The 21051-nt window shown below is 47.0% G+C and overlaps 1 protein-coding gene and 1 long non-coding RNA gene across 2 annotated transcripts in view; one reads left to right on the top strand and one right to left on the bottom strand.

The window, feature by feature from the left end:
- Positions 1–733: 733 nt before the first annotated feature.
- LOC115075884 lies at positions 734–20998 on the bottom strand. Its single transcript, XR_003852635.1, has 3 exons — positions 20543–20998; positions 19427–19541; positions 734–1066 (listed from the first exon to the last, which is right to left on the bottom strand). It is a non-coding gene; the product is annotated as an uncharacterized LOC115075884 (long non-coding RNA).
- The window catches only part of BCL3 (BCL3 transcription coactivator), a 67231-nt gene continuing 60639 nt past the window's right edge, over positions 14460–21051 (top strand). Inside the window, exons 1-3 of the mRNA XM_029576763.1 lie at positions 14460–16164; positions 16589–16757; positions 18658–18766. Coding sequence (XP_029432623.1) covers positions 15084–16164; positions 16589–16757; positions 18658–18766 — 1359 coding nt within the window. The 5' untranslated portion in view covers positions 14460–15083. The remainder of the gene's footprint in view (positions 16165–16588; positions 16758–18657; positions 18767–21051) is intronic.

The following is a 21051-nucleotide window of genomic DNA, read 5'->3' as shown; positions in this document are numbered from 1 at the left end:
AATAGCCCTCCTTAATAGCCTCATGGAGGGGGAAGGCTCTGGATGGCTTTTTAATACCCACTAGGATCGGATCTCCTTCTCTTTCTTTGTGAGATCCAATATCTACACCACCTTATCATTGAGCATGCCCAGTTCTTCTTTGCTAAAGAGCTTTACTGTGACATCCTTAGCTTCCTGTGAGTTGCTTCCTCCCTCTAAGGCTGCACCAGGTCTTCTGTGCCAAGGCTCTGAGGACTTATTGGTAAGCAGACTCCCGGTTAATCTACTGTGGGATGCAATGCCACCCTCTCCAACCAAGGTGTTTTGGAGCCTACATCATGCTCACTGAGTGCACCTGGAGGTAGTTTGAGGCCTTTGCTTCTACTGCCAGCCTTCCCTTTCATTTCCCTGTATGCTTTATGCATCATAAGAATTATTTTTGTGGAGAAATCCATCTCCTCTTCCACTGCCTGTCCCGGGCCTATAACACTACCCTCTTGCAGGCCTGCCTCACCTATCCTGTTGGCATTCTCATTCTCCTCTAGGGATCTATTGTGGGCCACCTCCCCCCAACATTTCCACTGTGTGGGGGTTGTTGTCCCCCCCCCCAACGATACTGCTTCCTCTCCCCCAACCTCCAGCTTCCAACATTCCCTGCCATACCTGATTTTTTTGTGGTGGTTTCCTGTGCCTCACACTGAAAACAAAATGAGCCCGCAATTTATTTATTTACTTCAAATATTTTTAGCCCGTACCCTCCAAAGTTCAGGGCAGGTTACAGCTTGTACATACATAGAATAAGTGGACTAACAGGACCTTCACAATAATGAAAAACAAGGCTCAAATAACACTAGCTGCTAACAATGAGCAATAATATCTGCATTGTTGATTCAGGGGCTCTTTGTGGTGGGCTGCAAAGGCCTCTAAGAAAGTGAGTTTTTACGGACTTCTTAAATGCTCTAGGTTCTCTGCTCATGCGTATGGACATAGGCGATGACTTCCATGTCGAGAAGGCCCTTTTTCTCTCTTTTCTTTAAGATGTGCCATTCTAAAAGAGGAGCCCTCAAGCGAGTGCTGGTTGGACGACCTGAAATTACGAGATGGAATATAAATTTTTAATATTGCAGCAATCCAAGGGGAGGAGATGTTATATAGTGGATTGTGAATGATGACGGCCATTTTGTATTTTATGCTATTGAGCTTTGCTTGTGGTTTCCATACATCAAGCACTTCCTGCCTTGTTGAGGTGGGGAGGGAGAGAGGGTTGCAGCTGCTCTCTGTGCTCCTTTCTCTTGCTGGCATACTGCCCCTCCTTTCACTCTTTTTTGTTCAGCCTCAGCACTATGCAGGTAAAACATGGAGAGTGGTCATGCCCAAATGGCAACTGGACTTCTGAAAGGGAAGAACAGATTTCTTCCCTGTCGCTCTATGCAACTGGCCCCTTTTTTTCCTCCTTTTTCTTTTCTTTTATCTTGCTATCCCACTCTCACCACCACCAGCTGGAGATAGACAACTACTTATGTCATATCCTGCTATCAAAGAATATATAAAGGCAAGCATAATATCAACCTGCTGGCAAAGGAGCGTCATCCCACTTGTCTGGACTGGTCTGGCAGGATGAAGAAGAAACATTTTTAAACCCCTACAAACATGAACACCACCTTACCCCCCTCATACCCCTAGCCCTCTTGCCATAATCACCTTCATCACCCCCCTTGTCCTCCCATCCTCATAACATATTCACCATCATTATTCTCCCTTGATCTTACCCTGCCTAATCTCCTCCAGTGCTGCTACCTCTTCCGCTGCTATTTTCCTTCTGGAATTTAAACCGCATGGGGTCAGTGGGGTCTTACAAGACTACAGGACCCCCTCACAATTCAGACTGCACAGGTAAGATGGCAGAGGAGGCGGTAGGTAAGAAATGTTGTTTGCTGACTCCTGCTGGCTGGAAGACAACGCTCCAAGAATGGGGAGGATAGACAAGAAAACTTCCGTGAGCCGCACCCTTGCTTTTCTCTCTGCTGAGGGAAAAACTCTTGCAAGCTGCCCTAAAAGCACATTGAACAGGGATCCCCCTAAATATTTGGGCTCTAGGTATCTGCATAGTTAGCCTATGCCTTAATCCGACTCAACTTTGGGCACGGTAGTGGCGGAACAGCAGGGCAAAGATATGAGGAATGTGTATTCCCTTTCTCTCAAACTGCTTTTTCCCCAGAGTGCTGGCTTTCTTTGTGTTATGATATTGAGGTGTTTGGTGGATTCTTAGGGGCAACAGTGATAGTGACTCCCACAGGGAGGAGCCCCGTAGGGAACTGTAGCATCAAGCTAGACTCAGATGCACAAACACAGAGAATATATCTTTATTATGCAGCTTGTATGGTTCACCAGAGGTGGTAGTGCAGAGTGGATTAGATAGCAACAGTCTGTGACCCTCAGCGAAGGAGATCTGTCCCACAATGGTGGTGTAAGGCCCCGATGCAGGTATCCAGTGAGCTGCTGTAGGAGAGACAGACTGGCAGATGTTACTACACACTCCCTTGTAGCTGAGTAGATAGAGTTCCCAATAAGCAGTAGAGAGAGGATAGGTAGCAACATTCTGTGATCCTCGGCAGAGGAGTCCCGTTCCACAATGTGGTGTAGGGCCCGATGCAGATAGACAACGAGGAGCTGTAGACGAACAGACTGGGAGAAGTAGTACTCACTTTCTGTGGCTGATAGGTGGTGTTCCAGCAGGTAGAAGAATTAGTAGCAGGCACCAGGATAGACACACAGGCCCTCGAGGAGCGAGTACCTGGATTCAGGATAGGCACCTGGAAATAAGCAATGGGCCCCCGAGGAGCGGGTACCCAAGTTAGTAGAACCCCGAAGGGTGAAGATAGCTTCCAGCAGCAACAGAAGTGGCAGAGCAGCTTCAGACCGGAACAAATCCAATCTGTTGCTAACTTGCAGAGAGTTAGCAAATGGGCAACCTTTTCTAGTCGGAAGCAGTTACATCACTCGAGGGGGACGCCCCCGTGGTTCACGCCAACACTGCTACATGACGTGAGGCGCGCACGTGCCCTAGGTGGCCTCAGGTCAACATGGCGGGACGCCGCACCAAAGCCACTCCAGGAACGCCGGAGGGTGCGGCAAGGAGACGCTACGGACACCATTCTCCCGAGGCTGGTGGAGAAGGCTGAAATAGAGGTGAGGCATTTCGGGCGAAGCCCTCTGAGACTGACGGACACAACAGTACCCCCCTTCAAAAGACCTCCTCCAGACCCCCTACCTGGTCTTGGTTTCCGAGGATGTGAACGATGATACTGGTTCAGCATCTCTTTGTCCAGAATGTTAGATATAGGTTCCCACGAGTTATTTTCTGGTCCATAGCCCTCCCATGACAGGAGGTATTCCCATACTCTGCCTCTCTTCCTTACATCTAGCGTCTACTTTGTACTCAATGTCCTCTTCTGCGTCAAGAGGGGGGGGGGAGATCTGGTGTCTTGGTGCTGAATTTGTTCAGAATGAGTGGTTTCAGTAATGAGACGTGAAACACGTTATGGATCTTCATTGCTGGAGGAAGTTTGAGACTATAGGAGAGATTGCCCAGATGTCGGAGGATGGGGAATGGGCCGACATAGCGTGGAGCGAAGCGAGCAGATGGCAACTTCAATCTAAGGTAATTTGTAGACAACCAGACCTTATCACCAGGCTTGAGTTCAGGAGCCTTGCCGTGATGAATGTCATTGTCTCGTTTTGCTCGAATTCCAGCTTTGATGAGCATCTCCTTTGTCTTCTTCCAAAGTTGTTGAATCTCATCGGCAGTGGCTTGTGCTGCCGGGGACAACACTGAAAGCGGAAGTGGCAAAGGTGGTGAAGGTAGTCGTCCATATACCACTTTGAATGGTGTTGATCCAGTAGATGTTGCTGGATGAGAGTTGATAGAAAACTCAGCCCACGGTAGAAGTTCAGCCCGGTCATTTTGGCATGAAGAGACATAGGGTCTCTTATGTTCTTATGTTCTTAGGGTCTGAGGAACTGTTTGAGAGTACGGTTCATCCTCAGTTTGGCCGTTGGATTGCGGATGATAAGATGAAGTGAAGTTGAGAGTGATATCAAACTTCTTGCAAAGAGCCTTCCAGAATTTGGCTGTGAATTGTACGCCTCTGTCTGAGACGATATGCTTCGGTATTCCGTGCAGGCGGAATATGTGGCTGATGAAAAGCTTTGCAAGTTCACTGGCAGATGGTAAGCCAGGAAGCACCACAAAGTGAGCCATATTTGAGAATATGTCCACCGTTACCCAGATAGTGTTGTTGCCCCCAGAGAGGGGTAAGTTCGTGGCGATGTGAGTCCAGGGCTCATCCAGTAGGGGAAAAGGTTGTAGCTGACCCCAAAGATGTCCGGGCGGAGGTTTTTGTCTGGCACAGTTGGTACAGGCCGCTACATAAGCGAAGGTGTCTTCTCTCATAGACGGCCACCAGTAGAATTTTTGCAGCTTTGCCAGGGTTCTCCATTGACCTCGATGTCCAGCCAGTTTAGAGTCATGAGCCCATGCTAGTACTTTCTTCCAGAGGTTGCTAGGCACAATCGTTTTGCCCACAGGTACTGGATGAGTAGCTGATAGAATGACTCTCTCAGGTTCAATGATGTGTTGCGGAGCGTCAGGCACATTTTCAGATAAGAAAGAGCGAGATAGGGCATCCGCTCTGATGGTTTTATCTCCAGGTCGGTACTTCAAGATGAAATCAAACCTGTTAAAGAACAGGGACCACCTCGCCTGTCTATGGTTGAGGTGCTGGATGTGGAGAAGGTATTCTAGGTTTTTATGGTCAGTAAAAACCGTAATCTGGTGTTGAGCACCCTCGAGCCAAGGTCTCCACTCTTCGAACGCCATCTTTATCGCTAACAATTCCTTATCTCCGACTCCTTAGTTCCTCTCAGTCAGTTTGAATCGTCTGGAGAAGAAGGAACACGGCCGCAGGTTCTTGGAGTCACTGGTTTGACTTAATATAGCCCCTATGCCAACATCAGAGGCATCCACCTCGACAATAAAGGGGCGTGTAGGATCCGGGTGATGGAGACATGGCTTGCTGGAGAAAGCATCCTTCAGTTTTTGGAAAGCAGTGACAGCCTCTATAGATCAGTTGGCAGCATTGGCACCCTTTGTCAGAGCTGTTAAAGGCACAGCCAGTGAGGAGTAATTCTTAATGAAGGTTCTATAGTAATTTGTAAATCCCAGAAACCTTCTGAGAGCCTTTAGACCAGTAGGTTGGAACCATTTCTGAATGCTCTCCAGCTTTTGTAGGTCCATCTGGAACCCCTTGTTAGACCCTATGTACCTTAGGAACGGTACAGATTCCTTGTGGAATTCGCATTTGGACAGCTTAGCATATAGATGGTTCTCCCGCAGTCTTTGTAACACTCTCTTGACATCCATAATGTGGGTATTCAGATCTTGAGAGAAGATCAGGATGTCATCCAAATAGACAACAACACATTGGTAGAGTTGGTCACGCAGGATGTCGTTCATCATGCTTAGGAAGACAGCTGGGGCGTTGCATAAGCCGAAGGGCATCACGAAATACTCAAAGTGTCCGTCCCTGGTGTTAAAAGCTGTCTTCCATTCGTCACCTGAATGAATATGAACAAGGTTATATGCTCCTTTAAGATCCAGCCTGGAGAAGATCTTAGCCCCCTGAAGGCGGTCAAAAAGCTCTGAGATGAGTGGTAAGGGATAGCGGTCTTTGACCGTGATCTCATTTAGACCACGATAATCAATGCATGGACGTAGGATTCCGTCCTTCTTCCCCACAAAGAAAAACCTAGCCCCTGCAGGAGACCTGGATGCCTTATGAAACCTTTTTGCAGATTTTCTTGGATACATTCAGACCGCTTTATTTTCCACCACCGAGAGGGGGTAAACTCTTCCCTTAGGTGGTTCGGTATTCGGTTTCAAATTGATCACACAGTCATAATATCTGTGTGGGGGAAGTATATCAGTGGTTTCTTTAGAGAACACATCTTGAAGCGATGCGTATTGGGGAGGTAACCCAGGCATGAACAGAGTCGTAGGCATACAGGGTAATGGTGAAACTTCCTTCAGACATTTACCATGACAATCTGGGCCCCAACGTGAAAGCTCGAGTAGCCCAGTTGAATTGAGGCATGTGCTTTTGTAGCCATGGTAATCCGAGTACTAAGGGGTGCATAGCCTTTTCTAGCACGAAGAAAGAAATGGATTCTGTATAAAGAGCTCCACTCCTTAAACTGACCGGTTCCATTTGTAGGGTTACTTCACCCGGTAAGGGTTCCTCATGGATAGAGGATAATAGAAGCGGAGGAGTCATACTCATAGTGGGGTTACGCAGATGTTCCACTAGACGTCTCAGTATAAAATTCCCTCCTGCCCCGGAGTCCACTAGGGCAAGAGTCTGGAATTCAAGAGGTCCGTTTATCAAGAGACTGGCAGAGAGAGTGGAGGAGAAGGTGCAGATAGACATTAGAACATAAGAACATAAGAAATTGCCATGCTGGGTTAGACCAAGGGTCCATCAAGCCCAACATCCTGTTTCCAACAGAGGCCAAACCAATCCACAAGAACCTGGCAATTACCCAAACACTAAGAAGAACCCATGCTACTGATGCAATTAATAGCAGTGGCTATTCCCTAAGTAAACTTGATTAATAGCCGTTAATGGACTTCTCCTCCAAGAACTTATCCAACATTTTGAACCCAGCTACACTAACTGCAACTAACCACATCCTCTCGCAACAAATTCCAGAGCTTTATTGTGCGTTGAGTGAAAAAGAATTTTCTCCGATTAGTCTTAAATGTGCTACTTGCTAACTTCATAGAATACCCCCTAGTCCTTCTATTATTTGAAAGTGTAAATAACCAAGTCACATCTACTCGTTCAAGACCTTTCATGATCTTAAAGACCTCTATCATATCCCCCCTCAGCCGTCTCTTCTCCAAGCTGAACAGCCCTAATCTCTTCAGCCTTTCCTCATAGGGGAGCTGTTCCATCCCCTTTATCATTTTGGTTGCCCTTCTCTGTACCTTCTCTGTACCTTCTCCATCGCAACTATATCTTTTTTGAGATGCAGCGACCAGAATTGTACACAGTATTCAAGGTGCGGTCTCACCATGGAGCGATACAGAGGCATTATGACATTTTCCGTTTTATTAACCATTCCCTTCCTAATACACTACAGACTGGTTAGCCTGACTTCAGTGCCAGGGAAAATAGTGGAAAGTGTTCTAAACATCAAAATCACAGAACATATAGAAAGACATGGTTTAATGGAACAAAGTCAGCATGGCTTTACCCAGGGCAAGTCTTGCCTCACAAATCTGCTTCACTTTTTTGAAGGAGTTAATAAACATGTGGATAAAGGTGAACCGGTAGATATAGTATACTTGGATTTTCAGAAGGCGTTTGACAAAGTTCCTCATGAGAGGCTTCTAGGAAAAGTAAAAAGTCATGGGATAGGTGGCTATTTCCTTTCGTGGATTGCAAACTGGCTAAAAGACAGGAAACAGAGAGTAGGATTGAATGTGCAATTTTCTCAGTGGAAGGGAGTGGACAGTGGAGTGCCTCAGGGATCTGTATTGGGACCCTTACTGTTCAATATATTTATAAATGATCTGGAAAGAAATACGACGAGTGAGATAATCAAATTTGCAGATGACACAAAATTGTTCAGAGTAGTTAAATCACAAGCAGATTGTGATAAATTGCAGGAAGACCTTGTGAGACTGGAAAATTGGGCACCCAAATGGCAGATGAAATTTAATGTGGATAAGTGCAAGGTGATGCATATAGGGAAAAATAACCCATGCTATAATTACACAATGTTGGGTTCCATATTAGGTGCTACAACCCAAGAAAGAGATCTAGGTGTCATAGTGGATAACACATTGAAATCGTCGGTGCAGTGTGCTGCGGCAGTCAAAAAAGCAAACAGAATGTTGGGAATTATTAGAAGAGGAATGATGAATAAAACGGAAAATGTCATAATGCCTCTGTATCGCTCCATGGTGAGACCGCACCTTGAATACTGTGTACAATTCTGGTCGCCGCATCTCAAAAAAGATATAATTGCGATGGAGAAGGTACAGAGAAGGGCTACCAAAATGATAAGGGGAATGGAACAACTTCCCTATGAGGAAAGACTAAAGAGGTTAGGACTTTTCAGCTTGGAGAAGAGACGACTGAGGGGGGATATGATAGAGGTGTTTAAAATCATGAGAGGTCTAGAACAGGTAGATGTGAATCGGTTATTTACTCTTTCGGATAGTAGAAAGACTAGGGGGCACTCCATGAAGTTAGCATGGGGCACATTTAAAACTAATCGGAGAAAGTTCTTTTTTATTCAACGCACAATTAAACTCTGGAATTTGTTGCCAGAGAATGTGGTTCGTGCAGTTAGTATAGCTGTGTTTAAAAAAGAATTGGATAAGTTCTTGGAGGAGAAGTCCATTACCTGCTATTAAGTTCACTTAGAGAATAGCCACTGCCATTAGCAATGGTTACATGGAATAGACTTAGTTTTTGGGTACTTGCCAGGTTCTTATGGCCTGGATTGGCCACTGTTGGAAAAGGATGCTGGGCCTGATGGACCCTTGGTCTGACCCAGTATGGCATTTTCTTATGTTCTTATGTTCTTAATAATTCCTAACATTCTATTTGCTTTTTTGACTGCTGCAGCACACTGAGCCGACGATTTTAAAGTATTATCCACTATGATGCCTAGATCTTTTTCCTGGATGGTAGCTCCTAATATGGAACCTAACATCGTGTAACTACAGCAAGGCTTATTTTTCCCTATATGCAACACCTTGCACTTGTCCACATTAAATTTCATCTGCCATTTGGATGCCCAATCTTCCAGTCTTGCAAGTTCCTCCTGTAATGTATCACAGTCCGCTTGTGATTTAACTACTCTGAATAATTTTGTATCATCCGCAAATTTAATAACCTCACTCGTCGCATTACTTTCCAAATCATTTATATATATATTGAAAAGCACCGGTCCAAGTACAGATTCCTGAGGCACTCCACTGTTTACCCTTTCCCACTGAGAAAATTGACCATTTAATCCTACTCTCTGTTTCCTGCCTTTTAACCAGTTTGTAATCCACGAAAGGACATCCCCTCCTATCCCATGGCTTTTTACTTTTTGCAGAAGCCTCTCATGAGGGACTTTGTCAAAAGCCTTCTGAAAATCCAAATACACTATATCTACCGGTTCACCTTTATCCACATGTTTATTAACCCCTTCAAAAAAATGAAGCAGATTTGTTAGGCAAGGCTTCCCTACTGGGTCAGACCAAGGTGTCCATCAAACCTAGCATCCTGTTTCCAACAGTGGCCAATCCAGGCCATAAGAACCTGGCAAGTACCCAAAAACTAAGCGTATTCCATGTTACCATTGCTAATGGCAGTGGCTATTCTCTAAGTGAACTTAATAGCAGGTATTATCCAATCCTTTTTTAAACACAGCTATACTAACTGCACTAACCACATCCTCTGTGGTTAGTGCAGTTAGTATAGCTGTGCTCTACGATTTTGATCTTGAGAATAGTTTTGACTATTTTTCCCGGCACTGAAGTCAGGATCACTGGTCTAAAGTTACCGGATCGCCCCTGGATCCTTTTTTAAATATTAGGGTTACATTGGCCACCCTCCAGTCTTCAGGTACAATGGATGATTTAAATGAAAGGTTACAAATTGTAACTAATAGATCAGAAATTTCATTTTTGAGTTCTTTCACTACCCTAGGATGCATACCATCCAGTCCAGCTGATTTGTTACTCTTTAGTTTGTCAATCTGGCCTACTACATCTTCCAGGTTCACAGTGTTTCGTTCAGTTCGTCTGACTCATCACCCCTGAAAACCATCTCCGGAACTGGTATCTCCCCAACATCCTCATTAGTAAACACAGAAGCAAAGAATTAATTTAATCTTTCTGCAATGGCCTTATCTTCCCTAAGAGCCCCTTTAACCCCTTGGTCATCTAATGGTCCAACCAACTCCCTCACAGGTTTCTTGCTTCAGATATATTTAGAAAAGTTTTTATTATGAGTTTTTGCCTGTATGGCCAACTTCATTTCAAATTCTCTCTTCGCCTGTCTTATCAATGTTTTACACTTAACTTGACAATGCTTATGTTTTATTCTATTTTCTTCAGACCTAAGAAGAGTCCTCCCACAGGACATGACCGTTTCCCGGACAGATAGGGCATGTTTGTACCACATGGCCTGCTTGACCACAATACATGCAGTGGCCTAATCTTCTCCGCGTTCTTCTCTCCTTAGAAGTCAGGTGACTATGGCCTAGTTGCATAGGTTCTTTGCCAGCAACCGATTTGGACTGAATAGGCTTAGGTATAGTTTTGACTCAGATTTCTCCCTGGCTAGGTCTCTTGGAACCTTTAACCTCTTGAACCTTATCCCGAAGTCGTTGGTCAATTCTTGTGGCTAACTTCATCAGGTCCTCCACGGTTTCAGGCATTTCTCGAGCCGCCAATTCATCTTTCAGCCAGGAGTTCAGGCCTTCAAAGAAAAGGGTCTTCAGGCATCTCGAGTCCCAATTCAACTCTGAAGCCAAAATCTTAAACTCGATGGCGAAGTCTGGTAAAGTTTTATTATTTATTTATTTATTTAACAATTTTTATATACCGTCGTTTGGTGGGAACCTTCACAACGGTTTACATCAAGGCACATAAAATGAGGCTAACGTCTCTTAAGTTACATAGGTGCCAATTTAGGGTCGGTAACATAGTTTGTAAATGATATAAATTGTTAAGTGTACTGAGTCATTTCCGATTCACATTCTTACAGATTAGGATACAAGATTACCTTTATCATTGTACTTTCATTCTTTTGCTGATCTTTAAAAGAGTGAAACTTAGTCTGATTAAAATTACACACATTGATTATGGTTATGTGTTTGTTGTTTGCATGTTCATACCTGCTTTCCCTTGAGTACTATTCACCTTTCTCTTTTTGGTAAGCTAGTTTAAATAGCCAGGTTTTTAGATTTTTTCTGAAGGCTTTGATGTTGCTTTGTAGTCTCAACTCTGTGGGCATGGTGTTCCAAAGTATGGGTCCTGCAAGGGATAGGGCTCTTTCTCTTACTTGTGTGAGTCTGGCTGTTTTGACTGATGGAATAGTGAGGAGTGCTTTGTTGGCTGATCTCAGATTCCGATTTGGGACGTGTACACGAAGGGCTGTGTTCAGCCAGTCTGCTTTTTCATTGTGTATTAATTTATGTATAATGCATAGTGTTTTGTATTGAATTCTTTGTTCAATGGGTAGCCAGTGTAATTTGGCTAGTGTTTCCGTGATGTGGTCTCTCTTGCTCTAGATGAACCAATGTGGATCCTGTGGTTGTGTACCTGGCAGGGTCATCAAATACGGATTTGAACAGTTCCAGAAACCCAGCAAGGTCCCTCAGGATGGGGTCATCTCGCTCCCACAGCAGAGAAGCCCAAGCTAGTGCCCTTCCATCCAGATAAGACAGGATATACGTGGTCTTGGCATAAGCTGTGGGAAAATTATTAGGTTGAAGTGCAAAATGCATACAGCATTGGTTGAGGAATCCCCTGCATCTCCAGGCTTCCCCTGAGAAGCAAATAGGAGCGGAGAGGGGTACCACTGTTTTAACCATCACTTTTGGCGGTGTTTCTTCTTTACCTGAGGTAGTAGAAGCGTTTATCTGTGAGTGCAGTAGATTAAAGGCCAAAGTCAAGCTATCCAGCGTGTTCTATTGTTCAGTGATTCGCTGGGCCAGGCCTAAAATGGCCTGCAACGCGGTGAGCTGAGCCGAATCCATGGAGTTAGCAATCTGTTATGATATTGAGGTGTTTGGTGGATTCTTAGGGGCAACAGTGATAGTGACTCCCACAGGGAGGAGCCCCTTAGGGAACTGTGGCACCAGGCTAGACTCAGATGCACAAACACAGAGAATATATCTTTATTATGTAGCTTGTATGGTTCACCAGAGGTGGCAGTAGAGAGTGGATTAGATAGCAACAGTCTGTGATCCTCGCTGGAGGAGACCCGTCCCATAATGGTGGTGTAAGGCCCCGATGCAGGTATCCAGTGAGGTGCTGTAGGAGAGACAGACTGGCAGATGTTATTACACACTCCCTTGTACCGGTAGCTGAGCAGATAGAGTTCCCAATAAGCAGTAGAGAGAGGATAGGTAGCAACAGTCTGTGATCCTCGGCAGAGGAGTCCTGTTCCACAATGGTGGTGTAGGGTCCGATGCAGATAGACAATGAGGAGCTGTAGATGAATAGACTGGGAGAAGTAGTACTCACTCTCTGTAGCTGATAGGTGGTGTTCTAGCAGGTAGATGAATTAGTAGCAGGCACCAGGATAGATACACAGGCCCTCGAGGAATGAGTACCTGGATTCAGGATAGGCACCTGGAAATAAGCAATGGGCCCCCGAGGAGCGGGTACCCAGGTTAGTAGAACCCTGGAGGGTGAAGATAGCTTCCTGCAGCAGCAGAAGCTGCAGAGCAGCTTCAGACCGGAATGAATCCAATCCGTTGGCAAATGGGCAACCTTTTGTAGTCAGAAGCAGTGATGTCACTCGACGGGGACGCCCTCGAGGTTCGCGCCAACACTGCTACAAGATGTGAGGCGTGCGCGTGCCCTAGGAGCACCTAGGGCATGCCGTGCCAAGGCCGCTCCGGGGACGCCGGAGGGTGCGGCAAGGAGACGCTATGGACGCCATTCTCCCGAGGCTGGTGGAGAAGGCTGAAATAGAAGTGAGGCATGTCGGGCGAAGCCGTCTGAGACCGATGGACGCAACTCTTTATGTACAGGAAGCATATAGGAGTGAGGGGAAGAGGTACAGCCACCATGATTGGTCATGCAGTCTGCCCTGGGTTTTGATCACTGGTGCTTTCCCCCATGCTCTCTGGTGCTGGATTTACCCTGCAGTAACATGCTGGTTGTCTTCTGTTGCCAAATCCCCTTTCACATGAAAGTCTCAAAAACCTCTCCCCAGTATTGGCTTTACCGGGGGAGGGGGGGGAAGAGGTGCAAGGGCACAGGGTGAACCCTCCAGAACAATGTCCTGCCCCTGAGATGGAAAGCCAAGGTTTAATTTTGCTGAGACGCCTTGTGACTTTGGGCAAGTCACTTCACCCTCCACTACCTCAGATACAAACTTAAACTTTAAAAAAATATAGGGAGCAGAAGAAGTGGGAAGTCCCCATTCCCCTCCACAAGACTAAAATTGAAGGGTGGGTGGTGGCAATGCTGACACCAGCTTCTTCTACACTTGGAGCAAATATTTAGAATTACACCCTCTTCCCCCCATCTCACCTTACTTGCAGTGAGAGCTACAGCCCAGCGCTTTCTTCTTCACTCCAGCACAACATGCCTCTCTTGCTCATCCCACTCATTGACTAGTAGCTGCCTTCCTCACCCCCATTCCACTTGGCAACCCTTTCCTCTTGAAAGCCAAGCCAAGAAATTTGCTCCCAGGCCCTGCAGTAACTCCACCCCTTACTAAGGAAGCCTACGTATAGGACGGGAACATGACAGGCCTAGAGCTGAATTTCTGGGCTTCAGCACCCGTAACGCAGTGGGGATGGCTTTACAAGTCTCTGCTGCAGCGTACCAGCTCCCGGCCTGCTGACGTTTCCAAACAGGAAGCGATGCCAGGGTCGTGGCGACCATGGCCGTGTGGGCACCCCTAAAGAGTAGGGCCCAAGTTGCTCTTCCTTCCGCTGCAAGGATGGTGCTGCCTTTTCCTAATAAACTTTGGATAATATAAACCTTAAGGAGGGAGTGAGAGAGGATTATATATATAGATATATACCCATGAGTTTATATTGGGGGAGAGGAGGGATGTTCCCAGAATATGGGAACATGGGCAGGGTGAGGCAAGGCAGTGTATTGGTGTAACTATGTATGTGTATGAAGCTTGGGAGTGGAGAAGGATGTGGGTGTATATGCCTTTAATGGATTAGGTTTGAGGTTAATAAGCATATGCCTGGAACCAGGGAGGAAGTGTATATGTGTAAGAAATCTTAAGACACTGGATGTTCTTGGGATAACCTGTATGGGTCTGGGGGACTTGTATAAGGGGGTGCATGGTTTATTTCTGGAACCTGATTGTAGCATATCATACCATATCATATCATCCATGCCCTTCACCCCTGCAACCTAGACTCCAATTCCGCTGTCTCCCCCTCATCACTGTATGACTTAGTCGCCATCCTCACTGTGCTCGTCCTCGGTAAGCTGTTGAAAGCAGTGACCCTGTGAGTTCCTGTAGTTTGTGCAGCATACTGTTTTATCAGTTCGTACTGGCATTGTATTGTGGTGCGTTAGGAGTCAGCTGGCCGGGCAGCAAGGGGTTAAGCCAGTAGCCTTTGTCCTCAGCTTTTCCTGCTCCTAAACTTTGTTCTTTCTTGTAACTTGTTTTTATTTCCCTTCAGGCAGAAACTCTGCAAACAGGAAACACAGGAGTTCAGGGCATCCGACAGGAAGTGCCCTCAGGAGGCAATGCACCCTGTGCCGAAGACCCCTGCTCTGGTTAGAGGGTGGGGATGGAAGCTGTGAGCAGGCCCGGTGCCCAGAGCTGGGAGCAGCAGGGCAGGCAGATAGGAGGAGCTCCTCTTCAGGGAAGAGGCGGTGCAAGCTCTGAGAAAAGTACCTCAGATTCAGGAGAAAAGCAGGGGAAGTCCCTACACTCCAGAGCAGAGACAGCGAGAAAAGAGACAGCTGCACGGGCAAAGGGATAGAAGCACACAGAGGAGGAGGCACAGGGCTCTGCACAGAGAGAGAAAAGAAGGACGGAGCACTCCGGGGACCCAAGGTCTTAGAACAGGGAGAGAGCCCTGGGAACCCCCCGCAGCCCTGCCCTCCCACGGCAGAGAGGTGACTTCCCTCTGAACTCAGACGCCCTGCTGGCTGCCGGGAAGAGCTGGAGGGGAGGCTCTGTGGAACTGAGTTCTGGTGATGCCCCGCTGACGACATGCTGCACCGCACCAGATCTCTGCTGACATCACAGGAGCTGGACTGGGGAGGACTCCTGGCTGAATGAACCCAGGAACGGGAGCAGTGCCGGCACGGGCTACAATCTTGGATGAGCCCGAGGAGCAGAGCCATGCTGAGGCAGGAGGTGGAGAGGGAGCTGTGGACGATGGATGAAGAAAAGCCCGGCAGTGTCCTGCCATTGGACCTGAGGATGAGGAAGAGCAGCAGCTGTAGGGATACAGAGGCTGGGGAAAGGACAGAGCACCCACCCACCAGACCCCAACAGTACAGTGTGTGCCAGGGTTCCTCCCAGGGGATTAAAGGTTGTGAGAGCGGCTCGAAACTCCTCCCATCCATTTCACTGCCCACTCATCCACCAGATCCCGCTGCAGCCCCTTGCCCAGGGAGTGGCATGTTTCCAGAAGTTCAGCATCCACTCAGTGGGGGGCTCCCCAAAGAAATCTTCTGCTCTGAAAGATCCCTTCTGAACTGTTCCCTGCTTTATGATACAGATGGGGCCCCACAACATTGTCCCCAGCGCTATGTTGCAGGTGGGACACCTCAGAAGTGTTTTCAGCCTCGAGTCACAGAAGGGGCCCCTCAGAACTGCCCCCAGCCTTCTTTCACAGACGGGGCCCCTCAGAACTGCCCCCAGCCTCATGCCACAGGGGGTGCCTCTCAGAATTGCCCCCAGCCTCCTGTTGCGGGGGCTCCTCAGAACTGTCACCTGCCTCTTGTCGCAGGGGACTTCCCGTGTCCTGTGGAAGCAAAGCTGGAGCTGAGACAGGGCAGGGAGAGAACAGTGTGCGACGCAAGTTTGCAGAGCCAAGGAAACCTAGTTCCTCGGCAGGACTCAGCCTGTGGTATCCTCGGAGGCTTTGCATCAGAGCAGCACCCAAGGGGTGCGCAATGTGATAATGAGGGACCAGCTGGCCTGCGGAAGCCCCAAGCACCTCTCCCACTCAGGAAACGGCGCCTCACAGTGCAAGACAACGAGAGGAGCCCTAACAGCGCAGGGAAAGTACCCAAAATTGAGGAGTGCAAGGAAACAGCCTGCATGAAGGGAGAAGGACCTCAACATGGGAGTACAGAGGGGCCAGTACTTCCCTCTGACAGTTGCACTCACCCCAGTGCTTATTATCCCCCCTATGTAACTGTCACTTTTCCACACCTGCCTCACTACTACCCAGGTGAGTGTCCCAAAGTCATCCTTAGAACAAGAGCAATTTAGGAATTGGGGAAGGAGGAAGTGTGTGTGTGTGTGTGTGTGTTTGGGGTGCAGGGGACAGGTGTATTTATGTATTTGACTAACAAGAGCTATCCTGGAAGAGTTAAGCTCCCCCAGTAATGACTTTCACCTCAAGGCTCTGTTTACTGGGAGGGGCCCAGTGTATTGGGGTAAAGCTCTGGTAATGACCTTGATCTTGAGATGCTAGCTGTGTCCTGGAAGGAACTATCTGTGAATCAGTAGGGTTCGAGCTCCTCTGGTAAGGATCTTGGCCTCAAGGCTCTGGCTATATAATGTATATCAATAGCAGGTTAAACTCATTTAATGACTTTGAATTCTAACAAATTGTGATCTGGTATACTGATTTTCCTTTCCTTTTTCCTCAGGTGTGTCAGGCCCCTATCTCCCCTTGAACCTGCCGCTCTGTCCTGTCACTTCCTATCCTCTGCTGCCAGGCCCCATGCTTGGGGTCCATAGGCCCACCCTTTACTCCCTGGAGAATCAATTGGCCACAGACATTACCATGGCATCCAAGCAGGACGAGGATGGAGACACGTAAGGGCCAATATTCCCTGTGATTGCTGTGGGGAGGAATCAGAATGAGAAGTGGAAGGGGGGACAGAAAAGCTTTGCAATACACCCCAGAACGCTGCTAGTACAAGTAAAATGTAGAAAGTAACAATGTTAACTTCCTTCACATACGCTGCCCCCCCCCCCCCCCCCCCCACAGGTAAAAGCAGAGAGAGCTTCCCTGACATCCACTGGCCCAGCATAGCATAGGTACCGTGCAGGCAGCGACCATGCAAACTTCCTAACACACTGCCTGGCACAGAAAGTAATAGTGCAAACTTCCATGGGTTTGTTCCTGTGTGTTCACTGTACTATCCGCTCTGTGCCTGGACTGTGTTTTATAGTTTATCCTTCAGGTGCTGTGATGGGAAACGCAAATCTAAACAGACGTTGCGATGAGGGAGGAGAGTCCGCCCGCAGCCACAGCGCTGTGCGGCTTCTCCTTGGGCCCATAGAATCTAAAGCTGTAGTCAAATTTATGACCTTCGACCTCCTCTTGGCACCTGTGTACGGGAATAGTGCCACGAACTTCAGTACCAGGAGACCAAACTTACCACAAGCTCTGACCCTACATCCTTCCTACACTTTGTCTGACACACACACACACACATATGATATCCTTCCTGCAGCATAGTTCATGATGTATATACACACGCACATGAAGAACAGTCTGCGTCTGTACTCTGACACAAACATATACCGTATACACTCTCACATAAAACATCATTCACACATACCGATGTATGCACACTTGTTCTCTTTGCAAGATGCCTGTTACAGAAAGAACTCTCACTGCTTACACCAGTAATCATAAACTCAAGAGCCATTCCCAAACAAGACAGTGGGTAATATCCGCCCTCCAATTAAAAAAAAAAAAAAAATTAACCAACCGTGCTTTTGTGGCACCACTTCAAGCACAGGCAGCCTACAAAAAGGCAGCACCCTCCATGGGCGAGGGTGGAGAGCCTACCTCCTTCTCTCCCTAAGGAGTCTTGCCCCATTTTTAAAACACAAGACACTTTCCCTTCCTATAACCGCACCTGTGCACTGCCCGCTGCTCCCTCAGCCAGGATGTGAGGTCAGAGAGTCTACAGTTACTGGAACCCTGAGCCCCTCCCGTCCCCCGTCTTCCCCCATCTCTTGTGTCTTGACATAAGGTTTCGCTTTATTGTAACAGCCTGCACTTCTCTGCAGCTGGAGCTTCCTCTCTCTCTGAAGTCAGCCACTGCTCAAGGCACACAATCTCTGAAACTCTTTCTTCTTCCCTGCTGGTGATTACGATCAGCCCATGACACTCTTGGGATGTGGGAAGGAGGGAAACGGAGAAGGGCGTCACTGAAGGTTGCCACATCACCCAGGTCAACCAGGACAGGCTGATCCTGTCCTTGTTTTTTTTCCCCCTATTTCATTATGGAAATATACTCATATCCGATTCCCTTAAAAAATAATTTTAAAAAGTAGGAAGGGGTTACCATGCATGCCTTGGGGCAAAGCAAGGATTGGATTAGCCTAATCTGAGTGAGGTGGAAACCTTACTCTCCCTTAAAAAGTAGTGACTATTTCAACTGCAGTCAAATCATCAATACTAACTAGGGAGAGGGACGCGCTGCTGAAGCCACCCTTAAAAATACATTGGAAAAGGGGCTCAGTCTCCTGCTGGAGATCTGATGATAGAGTTTACCAAAAAGCACCCGCGCACAGCTTGGTCACAGCCTGGTGATGTCATGAGCAGGAACACAGCACACCGCTATATAAAAACAAATAAATCCGAAGCTGCACATTATTAAGCCCAGCTCCTGCACATGAGCGATGTTTGTGGGTGGTCTGGGCTAGACTTTGCTGCTTTCTGGCTATCGGAGGCGTAACGCAGTGCATCTCATTTCAGTGCTCTGCATATCGCCGTGGCCCAAGGAAATGTGAACATGGTGCAACGTCTCATTCACCTGTTCCTGCAAGGCGGGAAAGAGCTGGATACGTACAACGTCATGAGACAGGTCAGTGACAGGCCTCTCTGTCAGCCCGCCCTCTTCCGTAGTAGGGAGGGTACAGCTGAGTGACCGGGGAGGTCCTTTGGCAGCAGATTTACATATATTGAAGATCCAGGGTTTGCAAATCTCTTTCATGCTTATTCATTATGGCAATCCTGAAAACCCGTCTGGATAGGTTGTGCCTCCAGGAGAGGGATCCCCAAGCCTTTTAATGAAATCATTGAAAGGGCAGAGGGAAGGAGGGGTTTCCCCTTGGTGCTTTGATGCAGAGGAGGGGCTGTGGCAGGTTGCCCCTTTCAATGATTTTGAAATGCTGAGGAAAGGGAAAGGCAGGGTTCCTGCAACGAAATGGCAAGTAAGATGCCTTAAAAATATTCCTAGGAAGTTGGCAACCCCTGCAAACCCTACCCCTTGCCTCCCCACCTTCTTCAGCATCTGCATCTGTGAATGGCCATGTGATGTGTGTGTGACCCACACTCTTCTACTCACACAGTCCCATGAACTCCTGCTCTCGTCTGCCTTCCCTTTCTCACCCCTCTCTTCCACCTCCCACACTCGTTTTCCCTGATCTCACACCCCTTCTCTTCCTTCACTCGCTTCCATTCTTTCCTCTTCTCCCCTCCTCTCACTCACACTCCACTCTCATTTCCCTCCTCTTGTTCTCACCTCTTCTGCTGGCCGGGCTTGGGGACCCCTGCCAGCATTATCCGCTTCTTCCACTGTCGCGTGAGAATTCCTCTTGCTTACGGGTTGGGGGACCCAGCATTGCCTGATTCTCCTGCTGTCGTGCATGGTCAAAAAAAAAAAGTTACTTTGCTTCATGGGTCAATTTTTTTATTTCTTAATATATCGCACAATAGATACCCGATTTGGCCAGAGCGGTTCACAAATACAAGACACTGATATAAAAATTATAATCAATGTAACAATCAATTCAATCAGTTTGGACTAGGAAGTGTTTGGCGAGCTGGTACAAATTGCTCTGGACTCTGGATGTGGCCCACAGTTTGGAACCCCCGCTGTGTATCTATGGGAAAAAGCTTAGGACATCAAGCCCTATACTGGTAAAGCCAGAGGAAGGTGGGAAAATACTATCCAGCCTGACTCCGGTTCTGAATTAACATTTTCACCTAGAGTGCAATATCATTTTCCTCTTTAAAAAAAAATGAAAAATCATGTTTATTTTTTAATTTTTTGAATGGCTTGATTTACTAAGTTTTTATTTTCTCATAGACAAAGAATGGGAGAAAAGTCTTAATAAATCAGACTCTTATTCTGCAGCAAAATGTTTCATAATGTTACCGCTGAGTTAAAATTGCCTTCCTTAGAAGATGCTGAAAAGTTACCTCTTACTTTTAGAGAGGGTGCCTGTGTTTAGCTGCTTTAGTAAAGTGATTGCCTGTGAAGATTGCGTATGGACCTCTCTTTTTAGTTAGATTCATATGGGCCTGAGTCACTAAGCTTCCCCACCACCCCAGACACAGAATTAGAGAAAGGCCTTAGAAACTCAGGCCCTTAGTCCCTTAGTGCAGAGTTTGAACTATAAGCAGGAGGCTGGTTCCTTCTTGGCCTATGTGGCTAAGAGTCTGAATCTATATAATATGGGGCTCGTTAGAATCTGTACAATAAAGGGGGGAGGGGATTAGTGTCCTGCTGCTCAACTCCATCAGGGGCACAATGTTATGACCATTGCCGAAGCAGGAGGATTAAATCAGCAGTTAAAAAAAAAATATGGAAACGATCACGAGGTAACATCTCTAGATGAGTGAATTTTGCACTTACCTTGATAGAAATAAACCTCATTTGTAAGCCAGGGTATGCTGGGTCTGATCTCAGTCTCTCAAATGTACTTAATACATTCTTAATAACTGCATTGTGCCAAAGAGCTTCCTTCTGGAGTTCAAATGGTGTTATGTTCACTGGCAACATGTCTGGATGCGCCTGCAAGTTTTTTTTCAATCAGGCCAGTGGCGCCCAATACAGTTGGAACAATTTCTGTATCTTTCTGCCATATTTTTTTGGTCTCTGATTGCATCATTTGATACCTGAGAATCTTCTCTATCTCCATGCAAGCCATAGAATAGTCGCTTGATGCTATCAACAATGTCCTTGTGTTTTTCCCCCTTTACCACAGTATCCAGTTTTCTTGCAACAAGCTTTTTATTCTTTGGAACAGGAATGTACCAGGTGATCCTAACTGCTCCATTCTATACGGTTCTCTCAGGGTGGTGATCCCAGTTCTTTTCTGGAACAGTAGTGTTGTAGTGTTCACACAGTTTCCAGCAGATGAG

Source organism: Rhinatrema bivittatum, chromosome 14 (assembly GCF_901001135.1).
Source record: "Rhinatrema bivittatum chromosome 14, aRhiBiv1.1, whole genome shotgun sequence".
Lineage (NCBI taxonomy): Eukaryota > Metazoa > Chordata > Amphibia > Gymnophiona > Rhinatrematidae > Rhinatrema > Rhinatrema bivittatum.
Note: the sequence above shows the minus strand (reverse complement) of the source record. Positions and strands in the feature narration are given on the sequence as shown.